Source organism: Bos javanicus, chromosome 17 (assembly GCF_032452875.1).
Source record: "Bos javanicus breed banteng chromosome 17, ARS-OSU_banteng_1.0, whole genome shotgun sequence".
Classification (NCBI taxonomy): domain Eukaryota; kingdom Metazoa; phylum Chordata; class Mammalia; order Artiodactyla; family Bovidae; genus Bos; species Bos javanicus.
In genome coordinates this window covers 65,558,145-65,582,860 of record NC_083884.1, presented here as the reverse complement: position 1 = coordinate 65,582,860, position 24,716 = coordinate 65,558,145, and the positions used below count along the sequence as shown (strand labels likewise).

General features: G+C 41.7%; 1 protein-coding gene across 1 annotated transcript; it reads left to right on the top strand.

Annotated features, from left to right (window-relative positions):
- Positions 1 to 1,778: 1,778 nt before the first annotated feature.
- Positions 1,779 to 24,012, top strand: PIWIL3 (piwi like RNA-mediated gene silencing 3; the record flags this gene model as incomplete). The annotated part of the gene is made up of 16 exons (XM_061383857.1): positions 1,779 to 1,994; positions 3,467 to 3,669; positions 4,394 to 4,474; positions 5,438 to 5,644; positions 7,611 to 7,722; positions 11,738 to 11,864; positions 12,080 to 12,197; positions 12,683 to 12,809; positions 13,778 to 14,057; positions 18,699 to 19,006; positions 19,138 to 19,241; positions 20,184 to 20,254; positions 20,688 to 20,841; positions 21,628 to 21,756; positions 22,603 to 22,756; positions 23,434 to 24,012. Coding segments are annotated over 16 exons (2,508 nt in total), but the record flags the coding sequence as incomplete, so codon positions are not given.
- Positions 24,013 to 24,716: the final 704 nt, after the last annotated feature.

Below are 24,716 nucleotides of genomic sequence, written 5' to 3'. Positions count from 1 at the left end.
TGCTCCAGCCAGGGGTCTCCCCATCCCTCTGCTGAAAAGGCTCTGGTCAGGCCTTCCTAGTATCCTCTACTTTGTCACTTCTCCAGGTCAGTCCTCCGCGGTCTTGCCTATGGCTTATACTTGGAACCGTCGAGCCCTCTTCTCTCCTTGGCCATCTCCTTCTCGTGTGGTGGTCCCGTCACTGCACACCCTTGGCTTTCTGCTGACTTCATTAGCCACTGCTGTAAGCTTCCCTTGGCTGGGTTCTCCTCCTGTGCTGTTGAAATGCCCAGGACCTAATCCTTGGGCCTCTTCTCTGTGATCCGTGTGCTCACACCTTTGGTCATCTTATCCGTATCATGGCTGTAAGTGTGATCTGGCAAGTGGACAGGTTCCCATGTTTATATCTCCAGCCAGACCCTTCTCCTACACAAAGGAACATCCCCGTGGATGTCTCACATTCTTGATTTGCCCTCCCAGACAATCCCTAACTACTTCACTTGGTGAAATCCCCTTCTTCCAGTTGTTGAGGCCGAAACCTTCGATGTATCCTCTCTTGACCTCAAACCCTTCACAGAAACCACCAGGAAGTACTGCCGTCCCCTCTGGACTTGCAAAAAAAAAATCCAGTCTTTGATAATTTCTCACCCCCTCTCTATTACTACCCCACCAGCGTCCCTGGCTGGACCCCACGAATGGCCTCCTAACTCATCTTGCTTTTGCCCTGGTCTCACCCTCAGCCTGTTCCCAGCATCGAACCAGATATCTTGGGTTCACGTTCAGCCCACGCCCTGTAAGGGCTCCTGTCTCCTCAGAGTCGGAGGCGAATCCCTTCAGTTGGCCACCCTTCCACTGCCCCTCTGAGTCCTCCTGCTTCTCCTTCCCCAGTTCGTCTCGCTCTTCCCTGAGCTTTTCTTCCTTAGGAGGTTTGCTCTTTCTTCCACCTGAGGTTTGTGTAGTCTGTTAACTCGCTGCCTCCGAGTCTTTGTTGCAGGGTCAACTTCTCGCTGAGGCTCTGTCCCCCATGAGTCAAGGCAACCAGCCTCCTTCACACCCCACCTTTCCAGGATTTTTCATACTTGGCTTCCTCCTACTTTTTTTTAAATTTCCCCAGCAATTATCATAGTCATGCTTTGTAAGTTAATTGTTGATTTATTTTCTGTCACTGGAATATGAGCTTTTCAAGGATGTTCCTTTGCTTTATGCCCTGGTACATGCATTATGGTACATGGCAGGCATATGACAGCTTTTGGATGATAGTTGAACATATGGATAACATTACTCTATCTCCCCAAAACATGCAGGCTCAGCAGCCTCGTCAAATCCAGCCTAGACTCCAGTCATTGACAGGTGTTAGACACGTGGCTGAGGCTGGACCACCAGCAGGAGCAGAAGCGACGTCTCAGCCTTCAGGTAAAAAGAGGGAGGAAGAAAGATTCGGTGAAGGGCAGAGAATGTTTAGTACATGACGGGGTTAGTCGCTCAGTCGTGTCTGACTCTTTGTGATCCCATGAACTATAACCCACCAGGCCCCTCTCTCCATGGGATCCTCCAGGCAAGAATATTAGACCAGGTTGCCATTTCCTTCTCCAGGGAATCTTCCTGACCCAGGGATCGAACCTGGGTCTCCTGCATTGGCAGGTGGATTCTTTACCACTGCGCCACCAGGGAAGCCCTCTTTTCTGGTGACCCATTGCTAAGTAATGTTTGGTTCCTTTGCTATCTTTTCTACCTCAAAAAAATCTTAGTAGCTGGGGTATAATATTGTCCTTTCTAGTTACATTTCCCTTTTTGTGTAAATTAACAACTGTTACGCTTGTTTGTACATAGAAGAACTTAAACCGGCATCTGAATCACAGGAATCCTTGCTGAGGAAGAAGAGGGATGTTGGTAGAGATTATCGAGACTTTGTGGTAAATACTCGGCAGAATTTGGTCCACGTTAGAGAGTCGACAAAGGGTATGCTGGCGATTAACAATACAATGTTATGGAGTTGTTTAAGTGTCTATGATGCTTTTATACCATCATTTTAAGTGGAGGTACCCTCTCACCTTCTTACATTTTATAATAACATTCACTTTTGCAGAAATTAAGACTTACTTTAGAGTCCTGGAGGTACTCATTTTCCTCTCTTCCTTTTATAGACACTAAGATAGAATGACCCAGTTCTTTGGTTGTGCTGAGATATACTGATTAATAAACTGCACCCCCCCAAAAATAAACATTATTACATACAGTGGCTCCCCTCCCCCAATCCCCAGCTTTTGGGACATTTGTGCTGCAGAGGTTTTCTTTTCATATTTCTGTTAAATAATGAAATATATCTGTTAAATACCTGTATTTAAATACCTCTGTCCTTGAACTTCCTAAGTGTGGGCTTGCATAAGGACTTACCTAAACTCATGTGAGGGATTCTGGATGCCAGGGATATATAACTGCTTATGTCTTTTGCTGACCACCTCCCTTGTTGGATCTAACTCTGGCTCTCAGTATCGTGGTGTCCAGATCGTCTGTTTGGGGTCTGATCAGCCGGACTATCTCATGACTGCCACGTGATTCCATTTTCCCAGGCACGCAAGGTAGCCCGGTAATGCTATTTTCGAATCATGTCCGGCTCAAGTCTTGCTCTCAGAGGCATTTATACAAGTACAACGTCATCTACACGCCAGACATAGAGGATGGACGCAAACGGGAAGCTTTACTCTCTGAACTTGGAAAGTTACTGGGAAACCGTTGTATATACGATGGAAACTCTTTGCTGTTACCTCACTCGCTAGGGGAAACGGTTAAGTAGTATTCTACGTCTTCCTACATTCTTCTGCTACATCTGTAGTAGTATTCTACATTGTTCTTCTTTCCCATTTTTCACTCTAGAGTAGCCAAACTCTCACCATTCCTGTGCAACAGTTTGTGGAGAAATCCTAAACACTCCTTGCCCACAGGACTTGTAACTAACCCACATACCATGTTTAATTTTCACTGACACGCTCTAGTGTCTCATCTTACTGCTTAAACTGAGTTTATTTGACATAAAGGTAAAATAAAACTTTTACCGTTTCTGATGGCACAGTATGTTTCAAATGCTGATACTGAAGCTGGATAATGGCAACCCACTCCAGTATTCTTTCCTGGGAAACCCCATCGACAGAGGAGCCCTCGAGGGCTGGAGTCCGTGGGCTTGCAAAAGAGTCAGATAAAACTGAGCAACTGAACAGCAACAACAACAATTTTTAAAATTCCTTGTTCCCTCCTCTTTTTTTTAAGCAGGGAAAAAAAAAAAAAAACCATTAGGAGAAGAATTTACTGTTTTGTCCTATAAACTTCTCCGGTAAAGGGTCAACTAATTCATAGGAACTTGCTTAAATGAAAGTTTTGACTTGAACATTTAATTCTGACTCTTCTCTTTGGTCTTGCCCATCCCACTTTTTGCCTGCGTCTGCCTATCTGTGGGAGAGACTGATCCTTGCACTTGTGCTGTGCTGGGCAGCCAAGTGACAATTTGATCTGTCACATGGTGGAGCTTAGTTTCCTTGGAAGAACTAAAGGAATTTTTTTTTTTTCTTCCTCTCAGAAAAAGGAAGTGGTCAGCAAGTTGAAAAATGAACCTGTGAAGATAACCTTCGAGCTCTCCAGAGAACTCCAGACCACTTCTCCAGACTGCCTCCGCTATTACAACATTCTCTTTAGGAAGTATGTAAGCGTGTTTCCTTCGGATTCAGTTGACGCACACTACTCTGTGTCAGCGACGCTGCACACAGCCAGTTGCTTCTAGCATTTTGAGTTCTTGACAAGTCCCACATTCTGAGAGGGTGAAGGATCTTCGAGATGAAATGACACTGCAGCTTTAGCAAGGCATGTGCAAATGCCATGGGTTTCTTCAATATTCCACTTCCTGCCCACCTCCACTTTCCCTTTCGGGGACCTATCTAGAAGAAGTAATAGACATCAACTATGCATATCCCTGCTTATTTCTTTCTAGAGAAAATATACTTGTTTTCTGTTCTAGACTCACTATAATGAACAATTAGTCAAAATTAAAACTTGGAACACATAGACTACAAAAGATGTTTCGATTCATTTCTAGGAATGAAGGACATGCTGATGGCCTTTCCATGTTATACTGTTTTATATTACGAAAGAGAAAATTTGAGGTTAAATTAACTTCAGGATTCACCTCAGTAATGTATTAATAATTTACTTGTTATTAATAGTCATTATCAGGCATTTTATGTTGTTAGTATAAAGAAAACCACGGACAGGTCGTTTCCCTCTCTAATGCATCCTTATGTGTGTTAACAAAGGCTTACTGATACTTCACTTTCAGCAAAAGCTACACTTCCAATTCTTATGTGTGTTAACAAATGCTTACTAATATTCACTGCACTTTCAACAAAACCTATTCTTCCATTTCTAGAATGTTGGAGAAGATGGATTTGAACCAAATTGGTCGCAACTATTACAATAAAAATAAGAAGACTGAGTTCAACGAGTATAGGTATGTATGAAGTGATCTATGAAGTGCAAAGTTTCACATTCTGTAGACCTAATCATAGAAACTTTTGAGAAAGTTGCTCATCTGAACTGGTGTATGATTTCCAAGTGATCTTTTAAATACTATCCAATGACTGTGAACAACTAAGTTACAACTGAATTTATAATTTAAACTTAAAAGTTTATTTACCCTAAAAATTCCTAGCATGATAAGCATAAACTTTTAAGATGGTCAGTTATTGTATAAACTTTAGGAAATCAATCATCTGAAACTTGGATAATTTCTCTGAAATTACAGTCAATCCAACACTTGCCTCTATGTGCATCTATTATTGGTATATGTGTATATAATTTACATATTATAATCGTATATATTCTCACATGAGTATGCTGCTGCTGCTAAGTCGCTTCAGTCGTGTCTGACTCTCTGCGACCCCATAGACGGCAGCCCACCAGGCTCCGCCGTCCCTGGGATTCTCCAGGCAAGAACACTTGAGTGGGTTGCCATTTCCTTCTCCAGTGCATGAAAGTGAAAAGTGAAAGTGAAGTCACTCAGTCGTACCCGACTCGTAGCGACCCCATGGACTGCAGCCTACCAGGCTCCTCCGTCCATGGGATTTTCCAGGCAAGAGTACTGGAGTGGGGTGCCATTGCCTTCTCCAGTGCATGAAAGTGAAAACGGAAAGTGAAGTCACTCAGTCATGTCCGACTCTTCACGACCCCATGGACCTATATATAATAGTTTAAGGCTGCAAAGTGGTAATAAAAATGATTTAACAAAGACGTATTACTTCTAACTAGCACATCTGGTAAAAGTCTGTATTTGAAAGTCCTTCAAAAGATCAGTGATTATTAAAAATAAGAGACTAAAACTGACAGCAACAGTGTGCATTTTAGACGGCGAGTTTAGGTCCCCTACCGCTTGGCTTTATGTCCAGAGCTGGGATCTTGACACCCACACCTAACTTGTTTGCAGGTTGGAAATATGGCCTGGCTATGTTACTTCTATTCTTCCATATGAAACTGGTCTTACCCTCTGTGCTGATGTGAGCCACAAACTGCTCCGAATGGAAACTGCTTATGACTTAATATCACACACTCGTGAAAAAGCCAGAGGAGAAGATGCCAAAGAGAAAATTCTTAGAAAATTAGTTGGGTCATCTGTTCTTACAAAGTAAGTCTGCTTTTTGAAAACCTATGCCATCACTTTTACTTTTTTTCATTAGAGATGTTCCTAGGATTTTAAAATGATTAAATGTTGACATTCAGAAGCAGAAATAGCATGAAAATGGTAAGAATCGTTAGATACTTTTTCTCACCGAGTTACACAGCATAGAAGTATGTAAGAACGTAAGAAGTCAATTGTAATACTGTGCAGTCCCTGCATGTCCTCCTGTTAATTCGGTCGTTGGCTCTGAATCCTTATTGCACATGAGGGTGTGTATGCTTCTTCCAAATTTATTTTCCTTTCTCTTTGTCTATAGCTATTTTTAAAAATTTGTGCTCAATTATAGTCTAGCAAATTTCCATTTGAAGGAAGTTTTTGTTTTTAATCTCCCTCTACACCAGAAATCTTAAGTTGATAAGAGGACATTTTGACTAAGTAAGTTTAAAACCAATCTTAAGAAGACCAGAGCTGGAAGACCGTACTTCCTAATTTCAAACCTTATTATGAAGCTACAGTAATCAAGACAGTGTGATGCTGGTGTAAGGATAGACATAAACGCCAGTGAAACAGAATAAGGAATCCATGCGTTTAACCCTCACTATTAAAGTCAGTTGACTTTTTGACAAGGGTATGAGGACAATTCAGTCAAGAAAAGAATAGTCTTCTTTTCAACACCTGTTGCTGGGGTAGCTGTATATTTACCTGCCTCTTCATCATAGGATATACAAAATCAATTCAAATTTACTAAAAAATTAACTCAAAATAGACCTAAATAAAAACTTTAAAAGAAAACATGAGTAAATGATTTGAGTTATGCAAAAACCTAATTAGAAAAGTCACCAAAAGCACAAGTGATGCCAAAAAAACCCAAAAAACCCAAATTGGACTTAACCAAATACAGAATGTCCTTAAAGAACACTGTCATAAAGGTGAACAGACAGCTGGCAGAATGGGGGAAATATCTGCAAATCTATGTAGTAAACAATTTGTGTCTAGAAGCATAAAGAATATTTACAACTCAATATTGAAAGAAACTTGACTTTAAAAAATGAGCAAAGAGTCTGAATAGACATTTCTCCACCTAGAATATACAAATGGCCAATAATCACGTGAAAAGATGCTCAGCATCATTAGCTATCAGGGAAATGCAAATTCAAACCACAATGAAATGCTACTTCCTGTCTAACTAGGTTAGCTAAAATTGAAAAAGAAAGATGTAAAAAAGTGTTGGCAAGGATGTGGAAGAATTGGAACCAACCATCATGCACTTGGTATGGCCTTGCTGAAGAGCCTGTCATTTCCTCAGTATGTGAAGTATAGCATTACCAGATGACCCAGCAGTTCTTCTCCTAGAGTAGAAATAAAACCGTGTCCACCAAAATTGGTGTATGAATATCTACACCACCACTATTCACAACAGACTGAGTGTAAACGACCCAAATGTTCATCACCTGGTAAATGGATGAACACAAGTGTGGTATGTCTATACAAGGGTATATTATTTGTCAGTAAAAAGGAAGGAGGTAGCAATACATGCTGCAGTGTGACTGAACCCTGAAGAAACCCAGTCAGGGTGTCTCATATAATTCAATTTATATGAAATGTGATGAGTAGGCCAACACATAGGGGCAGGAGGTAAGCTCGTGGTGGTTTAAGGTCTGGGTGGAAAAAGGGGGTGACTTAGAGTTAAGTATAACTTATAGTAAAGTATAGTTAAGCTCATAGTTAAGGTGTTTCTTCTTTGGTTGATGAAAATATTCTAAATGTATCTAAAATGGATGCATGACTCTGTGAATATACTAAAAACCACTAGATTTCACACTTACATGAGTGAATTGCATGTTATATGAATTAATCTTAACAAAGCTGATATATCCTACAATTAGAGTAGGATTTTAAACCACTTCCTTTTTATATGGTTCCATGCACTAAAGTCAGGAATAATACCATATGTTCCATGATTATTCTGCAGGTATAACAACAGAACCTACAGAGTGGATGATATTATTTGGGAGATGTCTCCCAGCTCTACATTTACCAAATCAGATGGCAGTGAAATCTCCTTTGTAGACTACTACAAGGAGGTATGAAATTTTCTTTAAATGCATTCATCTTAAAAATTTTTCCTATTATATAGTTAAGTATAAGTCTCAAGTCTTATTTAGATGTACTGCTACTGCTACTGCTAAGTCACTTCAGTCGTGTCCGACTCTGTGTGACCCCAGAGATGGCAGCCCACCAGGCTCCCCCGACCCTGGGATTCTCCAGGCAAGAACACTGGAGTGGGTTGCCATTTCCTTCTCCAATGCATGAAAGTGAAAGTGAAGTCGCTCAGTCATGTCCAACCCTCAGTGACCCCATGGACTGCAGCCTACCAGGCTCCTCCGTCCATGGGATTTTCCAGGCAGGATACTGGAGTGGGGTGCCATTGCCTTCTCCGATTTAGATGTACATTTGTATATTTTTGTGTATAAGCTTGCTCCCTTTGGGTCTTTGTAGCTTGGCTCATAGCAATTATCCATGTATTCCAGTGCCTTGTCTATAGGGTAAAGTCACATAATTAGAATGGCTCCAAGATGGCCCTCCCAGTCAGTTTTAGATGTGGCTGTGGTGGTTTTAAATACGTAGATGAGCTGTTAGGTAGAAAATAAAGTATAGTAGAACTTCAGAAATGAGAACGTTACGGAGGAGCTTCAGCCCTACACAACTTGGTTCAAAAAGAATGACCAACTGCAATCTGAAATGATTATCTGCCTGTTATGTGTTAAATCTCTTAATTCATGGATTCCTCTATTTTTAATTTAAGTGCTCACAAAGACATAAACTGAGGCCAGTTGGTGAGGTTGGTTTTCTAGTTTTGGCTCATAAAAGAAAGATAATTAAAGGCATGGTAGATACATGTGACAAATGGAAAGAATTTATAAATGGATGATTTTTTAAAAGTTATAAATTGACACTTAAAGAGCCTGTATTATACTGGGACCCAAAGCTACTTGGAATTTGTTTGTACATAGCTCTCTGACGTCGCTTCAAGGGTTGGTTATTATGACATCTTCATTTGTGTTTCACACTTATTGCTTGTTCATTTTGATCCCTAAAGCATTTAGTGAATGCCTATTATATATCTTGGGTATACATTAGTAAGACAATTGAGTTCTCACTCTCAAGGGACTTGCATTCTCAGACAGAGAGGTGATGAAAGAAGAAAACTATTCTAATAGTTACAAGGGATATGGAGACAATTAAAATTGGGTGGCATTGTGGAGAGCGTCTGGTGGCTACTTGGTTTGCATATTTTTCAAAAGCTCCTCGGAGAAGCTGATACCTAATGTCAGCAAGGAGCAAGCTGGGTGTGGATGAAGGAAAAGAGATGGTATAAAGACACTATTTTCAGGATGGGCATGGTGTATCCAGAGCCCAAACAAGGGTGGAGTGTTCTCGAGAGAACCTGGATGTTATCGTCCAGTCAACGTATGCAGATATTTGTAAGATATCTCGTCTAATGTACAGAGAATGGGCTGCTGCTGCTGCTAAGTCACTTCAGTCGTGTCCAACTCTGTGCGACCCCATAGATGGCAGCCCACTAGGCTCCCCTGTCCCTGGGATTCTCCAGGCAAGAACACTGGAGTGGGTTGCCATTTCCTTCTCCAATGCATGAAAGTGAACAGTGAAAGTGAAGTCACTCAGTCGTGTCCAACTCTTCGTGACCCCATGGACTGCAGCCTACCAGGCTCCTCTGTCCATGGGATTTTCCAGGCAAGAGTACCGGAGTGGGGTGCCATTGCCTTCTCCAAGAGAATGGGCTGCGTGGGGGTAAAAATGGAGGAAGGGAAGCCCGTGAGAAGGTTATTAAGTCAGTTAACTTACATGGTGCTTGGTCTGGAGTACGGTGGGAGAAGTATGGAGAGGACATAGTGAAGGCTTGGATGTGATAAGTGGTGGAAAGGGATGACCGAAACGTAACCCTTTGGGCTTTATCTGAGGAAGTGAGTGGAGGGTGGCATTATTGACTGAAATGGGGGACTCTGTGGGAGGAGCTGGTTTGGAGACTGTTCTGGGATAAGATAGGCACTGATGGAGTTGCAAACTGAAATATCACTGAGTTCATTTTAAAAGGTTTGCTTCTGGCTTGAATACTTCTGGCTCTTAAAGGCTCGGAGATCCCATCTGTTACCACTTTGTGGCTCTACCATCTTAACAAGTGGACTCCAAGGTTTGGATGTTAGAAGAGAGCTAGAAGCAGCTTACTGGCTCTTAGGTCCCTTAGGCTGAAAGTTGTAGGCTGACGCGCTACTTCCAGTCATACTTGTGAAAATTCAGTCCTATAGCCTGAACCTAAGTCAATGAACAGTTCTCTTCCATGCACAGATGTGGTGAGCTCAATATCATTTCTCTGCCAAATTAAAGCATGCTCTCTGGGCCTGTTGATAAGTTTGGAGTCACAGGGTGTACAGCCTGGAGTTTTCATTTTGGAAACAAGCTCCTTTTGAAGTTCCCAGAAGCTTAAACGCCAGTGAGTGAAAGTGAAAGTTGCTTGGTTGTGTCCGACTCTTTGCAACCCCATGGACTATACAGTCTATGGAATTCTCCAGGCCAGAATACTGGAGTGGGTAGCCTTTCCCTTCTCCAGGGGATCTTCCCAACGCAGGGATCAAACCCAGGTCTCCTGCACTGCAAGCAGATTCTGTACCAGCTGAGCCACAAGGGAAGCCCAAGAACACTGGTGTGGGTAGCCTATCCCTTCTCCAGCGGATCTTTCGGACCCAGGATCGAACTGGGGTCTCCTGCATTGCAGGCGGATGCTTTACCAACTGAGCTACCAAGGAAGCCTTTAAATGCCAGATGGTACCACAATTCATGTGGCTAACTCATTACTGATGAGGACCTTGCTAACAAGCAGCTTAAGAACAAAATCTATGAAGAACCTCCACTTTGGGTTGGGAATACAGGCACCCTGTTGTACAAGAATTTTCTGCCTTCAGGATAGGAACTTCTGTATGTGATGTCTTAGAAGATGCCTTTCCTTACTGGCCATGAAATTAAAAGATGCTTACTCCTTGGAAGGAAAGTTATGACCAACCTAGATAGCATATTCAAAAGCAGAGACATTACTTTGCCAACAAAGGTTCATCTAGTCAAGGCTATGGTTTTTCCTATGGTCATGTATGGATGTGAGAGTTGGACTGTGAAGAAAGCTGAGTGCCAAAGAATTGATGCTTTTGAACTGTGGTGTTGGAGAAGACTCTTGAGAGTCCCTTGGACTGCAAGGAGAGCCAACCAGTCCATTCTAAAGAAGATCAGTTCTGGGTGTTCATTGGAAGGACTGATGCTGAAGCTGAAACTCCAGTACTTTGGCCACCTCATGCAAAGAGTTGACTCATTGGAAAAGACTCTGATGCTGGGAGGGATTGGAGGCAGGAGGAGAAGGGGATGACAGAGGATGAGATGGCTGGATGGCATCTCTGACTCGATGGACTTGAGTTTGAGTGAACTCTGGGAGCTGGTGATGGACAAGGAGGCCTGGAGTGTTGCGATTCATGGGGTCGCAAAGAGTCGGACACAACTGAGCTACTGAACTGAACTGAACTTCCTTACTGGAAGCAGGGCTAAGGATTTAGGGCTAATAAACAAGGAGGAATTCTGGGAATAGATGTATAACTGCCACTCTAAAAAGTGGCCAGGGCTTTTTTGTTCCCTGTTAGTAACGGGGATCCTCTTAAAAGTTCTCAGTGTGTAGGGCTTTTTTGTTCCCTGTTAGTAACGGGGATCCTCTTAAAAGTTCTCAGTGTGTTTTAGAAAGTTTAAAGGCATGACTGTGGTGAGAAATACATACTCCAAGAGCCTCTCACCAAAAAGGGTAGCATGATGATTCCATTGTTTGGTGGGTGTCCTGCTCTCCTTGGCCATCAGTGATCCCTGGGACATCAAATCAAGAGAACATTTAGAATATTTTTGGTGCTTTCTTGAACTTGGGGAAACTGTATCACCACACCTCTGGGCCTCCAATTGTGACCTGAAAATATACCTTTGCACCTATTTACGTGACATTACTGAGGTTTTGCTAACGGTCATGCCAGTGTTCGTTCTTCTGTTCAACAGCGGTATGGTACAGTGGTCACTACCTTAAATCAACCACTTTTGATCACCAAAGGCAAATGGAAAAAGAGCCGACAGGACACACCTCATCAGCCTATCATGCTGGTTCCTGAGCTGTGCCACCTGACAGGTACTGCGGATTTATCCCATCTTCATAAAAGACACCCTTTCTTTAAAGTCACCAATATTACTTTACAGCCTTTTTAATAAGATTCCACATGACCCAGACCTGTGTTCTCTCTGATTTCCTCCTTCTTCTGGACACAATAGTTAAGTCTCTTCTAATACAAATCTATTCTTGCTCGTTCAGCATGTTATCGTTCAGATTTTTTTTTTTTTTTAAAGGCTTAACGGATGACATGCGTAAAGACTACAGAATGATGAGAGACTTGTCCACCCACACGAGGATGGATCCTGATAGAAGGCAGCATAAACTGCTCACATTTATGGATGCTTTAAGAAAGTAAGTGCTTGGGAATTCCATGGCGATCCAGTGGTTAGGACTCTGCTTTCACTGCTGAGGACGCAGGTTCAACCCCTGGTTGGAGAACTAAGATCCCACAAGCCGTGTGGAGTAAGTGCTACTTTTCTGTGTGGGAGTATGAAGTAAAGACCTGTGTGGGTCACTTGGCATCTCAGATTTCTTCAATTAAACAGTGATGATGGGGAAGAAAATTATATTTGGGAGGAGACGGGGGAGGGAAGGGCAACTATTTTTTTCTGTCATTGTGAGGGTGAGACTGAAATAGATTCTAAGTGCCCGCACAAATGTGAGAACAAAGACAGGACTGTTGCAGAGTTTAGGGAGTTTATTGGCGGCATCTTGACACAAAGGACAGGCAATGAGGATCTTTAGATGAGAGCAACACTGACTTGTGTTTTGCAAATGGATAATTATCTTTGCTTATTTTCTTGGGTTTGGTCATGTGGAAATGTCTTTTCTTTCAGAAATAATACTGTGCAGAAGGAGCTTCGAGACTGGAATTTGGAACTCGAGGAGGGGTTTTTGTCCTTTTCTGGAAGAACTCTGCAAGATGTAAGAATTCACCAAGGAAGAAGGATGGTAAGAGCTTCATAATTGTCATGTCAGAATTGGATCAAATTACTAACAACCCAAAGAGGGACTAACTTGGTCGTGTCAATAACTCTTTCCAGACTACCTGTCCTTTCTCTATGAGAGGACAAGTCAGCATTCGATAAAAATGCATGTAACATGCTTGGCATATAGTAAACTCATATGTGTTATATATTATATCTTTGTTATTAATAGTATTGTGTACATTCTCTTGTGGCACAATAATCTATCAAATGTATCCTTAGAGAGTCACAATATCCTTAAAAGTCAAATATCTAAAATCAAAATAACCCAGAATTGCTCATGGTAGAACTCCAGTGTTACTAACCTATATCTTGAAAAATAGCTAATACATTAGATCAGCTGCTGAAGTCTACAATGGACAAAGATTTCCTTGAGATTGCTTTTTTAAGTCAATGTTTAATACTCCCAGTAATCTCATCTCAGTTGTTTGTGATTTCATAGATCCATACACTTAAAAATTTTTTATTTGGCTGTACTGGATCTTAGTTGCAGCATGAAAAATCTAGTTCCCTGACCTGGAATCGAACCTGAGCCCCTGGCATTGGGAGCAGAGACTCTTAACCATTGGACCACCAGGGAAGCCCCAATCCATGCAGTTTGAATATTTGTCTCATGCAGTCTGGTGTTACCTGTTCTTATCCTTCAGCATTTTGAAAACACATCATAATGGCAGCAGAAAGCAAGTGGCTTGTTGATTTCTTGATGTTAATGGACGTTTTTCAGAATATAATGTTTTGGAGCTTTCAAGGATCAACTAATGAATGAGAATTTCACGTTTAACACTTGAACTCTGTCCAAGTTCTTATAACTCTGTCTTATGGGGATGGGGGAAGCAGGGCGGGGGGCGATTACGTTTTTAGCAAACATGTTTGAAAGCATGTCAGATTTTGTATTAGTTATAATAAACTTATCATGACTGAAGTTTAAAATGATAATGTTTCATAGGAAATACCACAGCATTTACAATGGAAAGGGTCTTAGATGGTGTCAGTTTTTCTTTTTTAATGAATTTTATACCATGGCTTGGAATTCTCTTCCAGTTTGACAACCATAAAGCAGACTGGTCAAAAAACATAAGGGAGGCACCATTACTTAGAGCAATGTCACTGGATCATTGGCTAATAGTCTATACTAAGGGAAATTATGAAACAGCCCTGACCTTGCAGCAGAATCTACAGAGAGTGACACCCAAAATGGGCATAACTGTGAGAAATGCAAAACTGTAAGTAGAGCAGAAATTATTTATGATTTCAAAACTGGTTGCTGGCAATCTGAACGTGGAAAGACTTCTGAAACTGTAGGACTCTGACTTGTTATCCAAACTCTAAAATGTATGTGAACAAAAAAGTAAAGTCTACTCCAGCCTGCATGTATTAAAATCAGACTCTTGGGATCTGTAGATTTCTGGCTATTGGGCTTCATCTTGAAGACATGAGAATTAGCAAGTGGATGGGGTGGAGGGGGGGAGATGGTAAAAACTAGTTTCCAGCCTTATTTCCAAAAATGGAACTTGGTTTTGTCTTAAACCAAGTTTAAGACTTTCAACTGAAATGCTTATCTTGTTTTGTATCATGTTTCATTGCTGTATAAAATCTTGTTACATGTAGCACTGTTCATTATTTTTGAAATATGAAATACTTATTTTCTAGGCTTGAAGCAGCTGATACAGTCCAATCTTACATAAGAACCTTAGAAAAACATGCTTCACAAAAAACACAGATGGTAAGTGTCTATGTGATGTGTGCCGCCTCCTTAGTGAGTGAGCTGCATTTGAATGTATTAATATCTTTGAATTGAGATGTTGCCATTGGTTTCCCAAATCAGCCAAAAAATAGAAATTTACCCCTGTAATGTAGCTCAATACAGACTTTGGGGTTTTAGCTACTACCTAATATCACTGTGTTATGCTCATTCTTTCAGGCTTGAGGACTTAGAGTTTTTAAGTCTCAAACTGAAAAACACCGTAAAAATATTAGGTAGTATGGATTATGGTAGTCACGTGTGTACTATTTCTCTCTCCAGCTGTAACCTGCAAAGTCTGTGATCTGGTCTCTTCCAGTGTCCTTTCTTTTGTCTGGTATTTCTCTTGGGATTTTTCCTTTTCCCCATCCGATGTCTTAGACCAAGCTGTCAAAAGTGTTGTACCTAAATTACTAAAGTTACTTCTTTTTCCTTCCTTCTTTGGGTGCCTTGTTCAAACTCATCTCACATTCTTCCTTCATCATCCAAAATGCTCCTAAAAGGGATCTTTTGTTTCTTGATCACAAAACCAGAATATTCCTCTTATTGGCTTATCCATAGAGCCTAGCCTTCTCTCTCCTTTTAGCTTCTACCAGGGAACCTTTTAGGCTACGCTGAATGCTACCTTCTGTGAGCCACCATGCTAGCGGTAAAGAATGTGCCTGCTAATGCCGGAGATATAAGAGGCTCGGGTTTGATCCCTGGAGCGGGAAGATCCCCTTGAGTAGGAAATAGCAACCTACTGTATTCTTGCTGGAGAACCCCATGGACAGAGCTACATTCCACAGAGTCACAGAGTCGGACACAACTGAAGCGACTTAGCACACATGCATGATGGCTACTTTCTGTGAGCCATTATCATACTCAAATGAAATGTCTTACTTTGGAAATCCCGTTCTTAAGTCTTGTGTGCTTGCTTCCTGTCACTGTGATTGAACACCATGCTTAATTCTTCTCTGGTGTTGTAGCCTTAAACCTTAAATGCTTAGCTAGGGCAGGGAAGCCTCTGGTGGGACTCAGCAAAGACTCACATGTTAGAATGGCATTGAAGAGGCCATGGTGGTGGGTCTGCATCCCAACTCATGACATGACTTTGTCCACTGAGCATCTGCCGGGAAAGTGAAAGACTGCCTTTCTAATTGTGGGCATGTCTTTTAAGAAAGTGTATCTGTATCTTCAATGGGAACGTGTCCCACTTTTACCCATTTATCCTGGCTTTGCTTTTTGGAACAATATCTCTTATTCAAGGTGCCCCTTAAACATTTTAAGGTATTTTTTGTTTCAGATGGTGGGGAGAACATGCCTATAATCATATACACTCCAAACAACTGGAATGACTGATGAAACAGCAACTGGAAATTATGTGCAAAATATCTTTAGGCATAATGGCACCCCACTCCGGTACTCTTGCCTGGAAAATCCCATGGACGGAGGAGCCTGGTAGGCTGCAGTCCATGGGGTTGCTAAGAGTCGGACACGACTGAGCGACTTCACTTTCCCTTTTCACTTTCATGCGTTGGAGAAGGAAATGGCAACCCACTCCAGTGTTCTTGCCTGGAGAATCCCAGGGACAGAGGAGCCTAGTGGGCTGCCGTCTATGGGGTCGCACAGAGTCAGACATGACTGAAGCGACTTAGCAGCAGTAGCAGCAGCAGAAGTCTCCCTAGACCCATAACAAAGGGGAATTCGTGTGTATAAGCAGGGGTGAAGCCATGTGGCTCACAAATTTCAAAGTCTGTGTGGCATTGGGTGGGTGGGGGGCCAGAACCAGTCTGTTTAAAGTAATCCACTGAATGTGATAGGAAGACATCAAGCCACATATTTATATCTAAAATTAAATGTTAACTTCCCAAATGTTAAAGTGAATTGGTGGTAATACTAGAAGAGTTCATAAGTACTCACATAGTTCGGGAATATTTTCCTTATGGCGTGTGCAGACAAAAGATTATAGATCACTATTTTAAACAGGTCATGATGAGGAAGCATAAGTGTTTGAATAATAAATTAATTCCTATAAACGTGTGAGTTGGAGGAGTAAGACAGATATACAGGAAATAAAAGCACATTTAAACTATAGATTTTTTTAAACTAGGAAGGAAAAGAAATCTATTGAGTTAATAATTTAAGGCAAAAAAGAATAAAATAACCAGCTTATATTAATACATAATACTACCTATTCCTCAAAATCCAATATTGGCAGTAAAAATGCCAACTGTGAACACAGTGCCCATTGTTTTAAATAGAGGATCTTTTATAATTTTTCTGTTTTAAAAATGAGTACACATCAATCCAGTGTAAAAGCTCCACTATTTTCGTGAGATTTTAAAACCTTTTTGCTTTTCATATTTTCAGACTTATAGGAAAGTACAACTCTCTTTACAACCATCATTCAGGTTTCCCAATCAGTAAATTTTGTCACATTTCTATAAACATTCTTTTTCCCTCTCTATACCTACCTGTGTTGTGCTGTGCTCAGTCTCTTCAGTCGTGTCCGACTCTTTGTGACCCCATGGACTGTAGCCCACCAGGCTCCTCTGTCCCTGGGGGTTCTCCTGGCAAGAAGACAGGAGTGGATTTCCGTGCCTTCCTGCAGGGGATCTTCCCTCCCTGGGGATTCAACCTGCATCTCTAACGTCTCCCGCATTGGCAGGCAGGCTCTTTCCCAGTAGTGCCACCTGGGAAGCCCTCTATGTCTACCCACGTATGACCATTCTTTCCTCTTCATTACACATTACTGTGTGTGTATATACACCTGTGTGTCGCTGTTCACAGCAGCTGCAGGTGTGCACATGGGTTCCCAGGTGGCTCATCCACCTGCCAGCGCAGGAGATGAAGACGACGTGCATTCAGTCCCTGGGTCGGGAAGATCCCCTGGAGGAGGAAATGGCAACCCACCCCAGGATTCTTGTCTGGGAAATCCCATGGACAAAGGAGCCTGGTGGGCTATAGTCCATGGGGTTGCCAAGAGTCAGACACAACTGAATGGATAAGCACACAGGCACACAAATGTGTGTGTATGTGTTTTTCCTCAGCCATTTATCTGATCTACACACCTAATTCGAATTCCACCTTCATCCCCTTTTATGGCCAAATAAATTCTTTTGTTCATCCAGGGTCCCCTGAGGCACCTGACAGGCTCTTTTAGTTTTCTTTTAATCTGGGAAGTATCTTTAATCTGTCTTTGGGTTTTACGACCTTGACATCTTATATCTTTCCTAAAAATGAACTGGTTAGCATGGAGAATTATAGTATGGTTAATATTTCTCTTGATTAAATGGATTACGCAGGTAATGCATTTAATAAAATCTCATACATACCCTTTCATGGGCCCTGTGGCTCAGCTGGTAAACAATCCGCCTGCAATGTGGGAGACCTGGGTTCAATCCTTGGGTTTGGAAGGTCCCCTGGCAAAGAGAAAGGCTACCCAGTCCAGTATTCTGGCCTGGAGAACTGGACTGTACAGTCCATGGGTTGCAAAGAGTCAGACAGGACTGAGCCACTTTTACTTCACCCTTTCATGTAAAAAGAAAAACTTGCTAAATCTACAATGAGAAAAGAATTGCCCTAATCTGATAATGTCTGCCAAAAACTTCTGTAAGTATCATTATGTTGAAAAGAATATATTGATGACTTTTTCCCACTAGTCAGAAACAAGTCAAGCAGGAACCTCTCTTCCTAACTGCTTAGTATCCTATTGAAGGTCCTGGCGAGAGTTTGGAACCTTGTAAATCAGGCAATTTCCATAACAACTCCCCGAATTTGTTTGCTGGTATTAGGGGGAGGGTAAAATGGGGATAATATTTCTAAGTAGACTGTTGAGATAAGTAACCAAATCAAGTAAAATGCTTGGTGAGTGCCCTACACATAGTGATCATCCATCAATGGTGACTGTCCTGATGATGCTTTAGTTCAGTCCATGTTCTTAACCCACTGTGTCGACTTCATGATAAACTCCAGGAAATCAAATGACCAGCATAGAAGCGTCTGGCAGGTTTAAGGGACTGATGCGTATTTCCAAATAATACCTCACAGCCTGTCTCTTCCATACGTTCACACTAACAATTGTTGAATGAAGTGTGATTCTAGACCCTTCACGCTCATGGACTCAGGTATCTGTTTAAACAGGCTCTACTTTGTCAGTGATCCGACGCTACGTTCCTCGACACAGCATCCATTTCCCACATCATCGTGTTCTCGCATCTTGGGGAGTTTCACGTTTGCTTCCTTTCAAGGTCCTTTGCCTGCTGCCCACTGACAACAAGGAAATTTACGATGGCATAAAAAGATACCTGTGCATCAATTACCCAATTCCAAGCCAGTGCGTGTTGAAACGGACCTTGGATAGACCTAAGACGCCAGTGACCATCGCTACAAAAATTGCTCTGCAGATGAACTGCAAGCTGGGAGGTGCCCTCTGGAAGGTGGACATAGGAGTACGTGGGGATTCTGTTGGCTTCTCTTGCTTTCATCCATCTTTGGCAGAATTTGTTAAGGTCCTATTTAAATTGTAAATTCGCTTTGTGTTCTGTTCTAACTCAATATTCTATCCTGTTTAAAACTTAAGTTGCAGAACGCAATGTTCATCGGTATCGATTGTTTCCACGATATTGAACGTCGACGGAAGTCAGTCGCGGGATTTGTGGCAAGCATCGATCCAGACCTGACGCGGTGAGTTAATCTTTGGGAGTGTTTAGTGGGGAGACCAGATGACAGAGGCGGCCCTCATGCACGTTGCCGGCAAGATCCATGGACAGGTTGTTCTTAGCAATGTGCTTTCCTGACCTTCTGGCAAAGTTAGGCTCCCAAAACATTCTGTGTGGAAGCTTCTGGCCATTCTCTTTAGCTGCATGACAACTGCGACAAATGTGGCCACTTAAGACAATGCCCACGTGACCACGGGCTGTCCTGTGGGTCAGATGGTGGTGGTGGCAGGGCTCTCGGGGCCTTACAAGCATTTGCTATGTGTAAATCCTGAGAAGGCAGTGAAAATGTAGAGCCAGAATGCCTCACCCCATCCACCGAGTGCACATTCAGATGACGAGACAAACATACGTCATGACCGTTTATCAGCCCATCCCAAGACTGAAGTGAACAAGAGTGTAGTAGGGTTAGACATGCGAGGCAAATCGGTGATTGTCCTTGATACGCTGAGCACTGGTTACAGTATCTATTGCTGTTTTGAAGAAAACTGTTCCCTCCAAGCAGATTCATACGGATGAACTGCTGTTTAATCGATTCATAAGGATGACTCCTGACCTATGAAATATGAGGAGGAGTCTGCGGAAAACCCAGGGTTTGTACCTGGTGGAATTCAACAGTAGGAGCCATGTGTATTCAAAGCATGTGTAATTTGTAGCTAATGTTAATGGCTGTTTCCATTCTATTTTACTGTTTGTATGCATTCAAAATGTTACAAAATGTCTAAGATATGGGAAGAGACCAATACTGGGATCACTGCAGGGGCATGAACACACGGATCTTTAGTTGGATCCTCAGCTACTGACAGTGAATTTGCCGGGGGGTGGGGGGGGCATGCGTAGATTAACTTCATTATTTTGATTCTGAATTAATCTTGTTTTCCAAGCTAATGGTTTGTTTTTCTCCAAACAGGTGGTTCTCTCAGTGTATCATCCAGGAGTCGGGGCAGGAGCTTGTCAAGGGGCTGACAACCTGCTTGTATAGTCAGTGTCTGGTGGAGGTTGGAGGGCCTGAGTCTGTACTGGGTGGAGATTTTGTGCCCAGTCCCTCCCCCCGCATCCCCCTCCTCCCCCAACTCCCAGCCCAGGGACATCTGGCAATGAGTGAAGACGCTTTTGGTTTTCACAGGGGGACAGAGGTGCTATTGGCATCTAGTCTAGTGGATAGAGGTTTGGGGAGGCTGTCAAATGTCTTACCATGCATGAGACGGCAATACTTTCTGCCTCTGACCTTCACAAAGAACTGTCTGGCTCAAAATGTCCATACTCTTGTTGAGTCTGGACTAGACGGAGGACTTTAGCAGTGTCCTGAAAGCCACCACCATATTGACAGAAGAATCCAGAAGTTGTCAGAAATAGTGGCCACTTTATTCTAAAAGTCATGGTTCATTTATATGTGTTTCTGACTTCCTTTCAGCTGCCCTGAAGCTCTGGTCTGAACAAAATTCATCTCCGCCACGTTCTATCATTGTGTATCGAGATGGAGTGGGAGACGGACAGCTTCAAGCGCTCATAGATCAAGAAGTAAAACAGATGGAGTCCTACTTAGAGAACTCTTACAGAGGACAAAAGTAGGTATATACATCATGAAGTGCAGACTTTATAAGTCTTGCATTTTAGTTGGGGGGCGGGGAGGAGTATCTGTAACCATTGTGGTTTGTGAATTGGAGAGCTGGACACAGCAGCCTTCAGTGGGTGGCTGGGGAGAGAACATACCTTTCTCCTAGAAGCCCTGAATAGCAGGTGGTTTTCCCACATGGGAACCCATGAATCTTTCTCTTTATCTAATCTCCTGCCAAACCTGGATGGAGGAGGGTTTGTTAACCTCTGGTATTTTTAGCATCCATGAATACAGCCTGTCCGTACTTTGTACTTATCCAGCTTCTCGATCCTGGAGTTCTGTACATCCCAGGGCTGGGGCTTTCTCACAGTTCTCTTCTCTGGCCTCATCTGCTTGTCAGTGAAGCCTGGTGGCCAGCATAGACAGTACAAATAATTCTGACCTCGGGAGGAAAGGACCCTTCCCCTAGGATCTGAGTGGCTATGAGTCGAGACCTCCTATACTGCCTGAATCAGGCTAGTGGAGCTAAGACAGTAAAACGGGTGGGCAGAAAGCTGCCTGCCGTCTGCTGCTGCTAAGTCGCTTCAGTCGTGTCCAACTCTGTGCGACCCCATAGACAGCAGCCCACTAGGCTCCTCTGTCCCTGGGATTCTCCAGGCAAGAATACTGGAGTGGGTTGCCATTTCCCGTCTGCAGGCTCCCCTTAATGGCTCCTAAGTCTGGGCTGTTTTTGACATTCTGAATGCTTCTGAGATAACACACAGCAAGTAGTGACAAGTGATCATAATCTTTTAAGGGTCAGACTAACTTTCATCGTGGTGAAGAAACGAATAAATACCAGATTTTTTATTGAAAAGGATGGAGGGAGACTTAACAATCCATCTCCAGGAACAGTTATTGACCTAAAGGTGACTAGGACAGAATGGTAAGCCACCTTTCTTTATTTTAAAGGTTCCCTTTTATTTAAATAGTAAGAATTTTTCAAGGTTTGAATGATTTGGATGAGAAAGGAAGAATTGGCCTAAAGAGGGTTAAAAATGATTTGCGTGTTAGATGGTAACTTTTTTTGTCTTCATTTTGTTTCTCAGAATTTAAAAACCAAACAAATATACCGATCATTCTAAGATGACTCAGGTGTTAGGTAGAAATGTTAGAACTTCTGGTTCACTTTGAACTTCTCAAGAAATTATGCAAATAAGAAAGTTATGCAAAACACACAGCGAGAAATAAACAGGACATTCATACCAATAGGGAGAAACGAACACAACTTGAAGAAAGGCAGAAACACTGATTCTTCTAGTAGAAGGCAGGAAAGGACTGAAGAAAACAAAGCCAGTGGAGAATAAGATAAACGTGAAGCGTAACATAAGGTGATATAAACATTCAACACGGACAGTAAACTGGTTAACCTTACCGCTTACATAATTTAGGGCGTTTGAATCTATTCTGGTGACTTGAAAGACAGATACTTCTATTTTTCCCTGAAGCACATTACCTCTGACCACGTCTAATGTGCTATTTTGAAGCCTCTAGGCATCAGCACATATGCTTTTGAGTTTAAATCCCATGAGTGTTATTAATCCCGTCAATGATTTCCCTGTCATTTGGAGATGTGCTCTTTAGCAAGTCATCACTCAACAGTTAGGCTTCTAAATATAAAGGAAGCTTGGTAGAATGGACTTCTATAAATTAATGTTACTTCAGAGACCAGGTTTGCTACATCATTTCTCTCCTAAAATAAGCGTGAGGCCGACACGTTCTATAATTCTAGGTATGATTTTTTCATTGTGAGTCAGTCTGTGCGGGAAGGTACTGGGACTGTCACTCCTACTCACTATAACGTCATCCACGACACGCTGTACTTGAGCCCGGATGCGGTCCAGGGTCTCACTTACAGACTCTGCCACATGTACTACAATTTTTCGGTAAGTTTTTTTTTTTTTCTTCTTCTTCAGTTTGGTAGTGTGTATCTGTTAATCTCAGACTCCTAATTTATCCCTCTCCCCTGCCCTTTCTCCTTTGGTCACCATGGATTTGTTTTCTGTGTCTGCGAGTCCATTTCTGCTAGGTAAATAAGTTAATTTGTACCCTGCTTTTTTAGATTCTACATATAAGTGATGCAGTATAATACTTGTTTCTGACTTACTTCAGGTAGCATGATAATCTCTAGGTTCATCCACGTTGCCACAAATGCCATCATTTCGTTCTTTACGGCTGAGTGAGTTTTCTATCAGAGAAACATACCACGACTTTGTCCATTCCTCTCTTGACACACACTTAGGTTGCTTCTGTGCCTTGGCTCTTATGAAGAGTGCTGCTGGGGTGCATGCATGTTTCTGAGTTAAAACTTTCTTCTTTCCTGGATCTGCACCCAGGGGTGGGATTGCTGGATCATATGCTAACTCTATTTTTGGTTTTAAGGAACCTCCATACTGTTTTCCAGAGTGGCTGTGGTATTTTTTGATACTGATTTTCCTTCACATCTGTGAAACTGTACAAAATTGAATCTACTTTTTGAAACTTGGCTATCTATAATAAATGGAAACTTAGGGGAAGTAAACATAAAGGTTAAAAAAAAATGTTTTTTTTCTTTCTCCTAAAGGGTATCATCCGAGTTCCTGCTCCTTGCCATTATGCCCATAAACTGGCTTACTTGGTGGGCCAGAGTCTTCATCAACAACCACACGAATCTCTGTCAAAATCTCTCTTTTACCTTTAACCTACAGAAGAAAGCACAATGGGATGCTGAAAAACATAATTTATACATTTATCTTCTCATTTTGTATCTGTACATCTGAAATATTTTTTCCAGATGTATGATCAGAATTTAAAACCGTTCTTGACATGGACGAGCTTCAGAGATGTTAAGCTATTTTCAACAGGATCACTAACTTAAACATGAGGCTTCTCTTCTCCAGGTGGGAGAACTGACAATGAAGTTTTTGACTCACAATTTACCTCTCAAATCTGCTACAAACACTTTATGATTCAATGTGCCTGAAACCTCTACTCCAAGTAAAGCTGCTATAATTGTAAAGGTTGGGAATTAGTCACATGAAGAATAAGTCTATGAACAAGTAAATTCTACTTGGAAAAATCATACCTATTTTTGAAACAACCTTTTCCTTAAGGACAGCAAAGATTTAACAGTGGCAAAATTAAATGGGAATTTGTGTTTCATATTTTGTAAGGAAGAAATAGCCTATATGTGAAACAGTTTATTCTTTGTACCCATGTAAGAATCAATTTTTTTTTTTTTTCTGGTGGCGCTGTAGTATGGATTTAAAAGTTGGAAGCTCAGGAACATAACATTTTGTCATTTTCCCACAAAGAAGGTAAATTAAGGGCTTTGTTAGCATTTGTTTAATTCATTCTCTTCTGCATGTTCTAAATGTGACATTATTGTGATAGCTGTACCATCATCAGAAGATAAGCTGTTTAAAGTTGTCATGTTTTTCCTGAAAGCAGACATTTTTTTCTCTCTCCACTCAAACCTACCTTTAAATATACTTAAGAGACAGTAAGTGAAACTTTTATTTTCCTATACTTCTAAATGGAGTGGTATTTTTTTTTTTTTTGAGGTGGGGTGGTTAGGGAGAATACACTGGCTTTGAATATATCCAAAAGGATATGCTTAAAGATAATATAATTGCTTTGATTATAGGTTATTCGTTTAGGTTTGAAACTGTCTTATACGAAAATGAAACAAGTTATTTAAATATACTGCAGTCCAGGTAATGTCCTACCTAGCTATATTGCCAATAATGATAAATATAGGATATGGTCTCCATGATTAAAGATAACATATTCTCTTCTAAAACTAGAATTTGATTTATGATAATACATTTATGGTAGCAGGTTTCTAGAGATCTACAGAAATCACTT